The 877-nt window shown below is 44.2% G+C and overlaps 1 protein-coding gene and 1 long non-coding RNA gene across 3 annotated transcripts in view; one reads left to right on the forward strand and one right to left on the reverse strand.

The window, feature by feature from the left end:
• Positions 1–147: 147 nt before the first annotated feature.
• The window catches only part of LOC106012009, a 14,832-nt gene continuing 14,102 nt past the window's right edge, over positions 148–877 (forward strand). The window contains exon 1 of one of the 2 annotated variants that reach the window (XM_035970249.1): positions 148–281. In XM_035970249.1, coding sequence (XP_035826142.1) covers positions 168–281 — 114 coding nt within the window. In that variant the 5' untranslated portion in view covers positions 148–167. The remainder of the gene's footprint in view (positions 282–877) is intronic. The other variant, XR_004858633.1, reaches the window with a different exon arrangement.
• The window catches only part of LOC101849293, a 14,566-nt gene continuing 13,849 nt past the window's right edge, over positions 161–877 (reverse strand). Inside the window, exon 3 of the long non-coding RNA XR_004858634.1 lies at positions 161–260. This is a non-coding gene — a long non-coding RNA (uncharacterized LOC101849293). The remainder of the gene's footprint in view (positions 261–877) is intronic.

The following is an 877-nucleotide window of genomic DNA, read 5'->3' on the forward strand; positions in this document are numbered from 1 at the left end:
ACTCGTACCTTTTGTTTTGTTGTTGTTTCTGTTCTATTTTTCCCACCCATCACAAGCAAGTAGATAAACGAATACATCACACATTTTGAAATACCCACAACTCATGACACCACCCGGCATTGGAACTAGCGGAAGACCGAGACGACGTTGAAACAACAACATACGCTATGGCAAACAACCCAAGGGCCACCATGTCTCCTTTCCAAGTTCCTCGCCAGGCTGCAGACAGTGGTCCAGATCTATTCGTACCACCCACAGATCTGTCAGGGATATTGGTTATGGTAAACATAAAGCTCACACATTTTGATGTGAACTCATCAATGCTTGCATGCTTGGCTTTAGAAGGATAATTAACGAATTGGGTGTGTTAACCGTCTTAATGACTCTTTCGTTCTCTCTCAATTTGTCTTCCTATCCTTTTATTTCCCCATTTCTATCCTTCACAAAAGCTGTGTACGATATTCGTGTGTCGTATGTTATTACACGAATAACTTGTGTATTTCTTACACCTCTCTCTCTCTCTGTCTCTCTGTCTCTCTGTCTCTCTCCCTCTCTTCTCTCTCTCTCTCTCTCCCCCTCTCTTCTCTCTCTGTCCCTTCCTCTGGGTGGCCCCTCTCCTTTTCTCTGTTTATTTCAAATGTATCCCTCTATCTATAACTCTCGTGCCACTCCATTCCACTCTGTCTCTCTTTTCTCCCCCATGTACTCTTCTTTTTTAACATTTGTTACACCACTGTCTTCTCTCCAGTTTCACATTCATAATCTCTTCCACATCTCTCTCTGTCTGTCTCCCCCCCCCCTCTCTCTCTCACTCCGTGTCCACCTCCCATTCTTTCTCTTACCCTCTGAAACTCTATGTAGGTGATTGGCGGTTGCT

This window comes from Aplysia californica, unplaced genomic scaffold (genome assembly GCF_000002075.1).
Source record: "Aplysia californica isolate F4 #8 unplaced genomic scaffold, AplCal3.0 scaffold00241, whole genome shotgun sequence".
NCBI classification, from domain to species: domain Eukaryota; kingdom Metazoa; phylum Mollusca; class Gastropoda; order Aplysiida; family Aplysiidae; genus Aplysia; species Aplysia californica.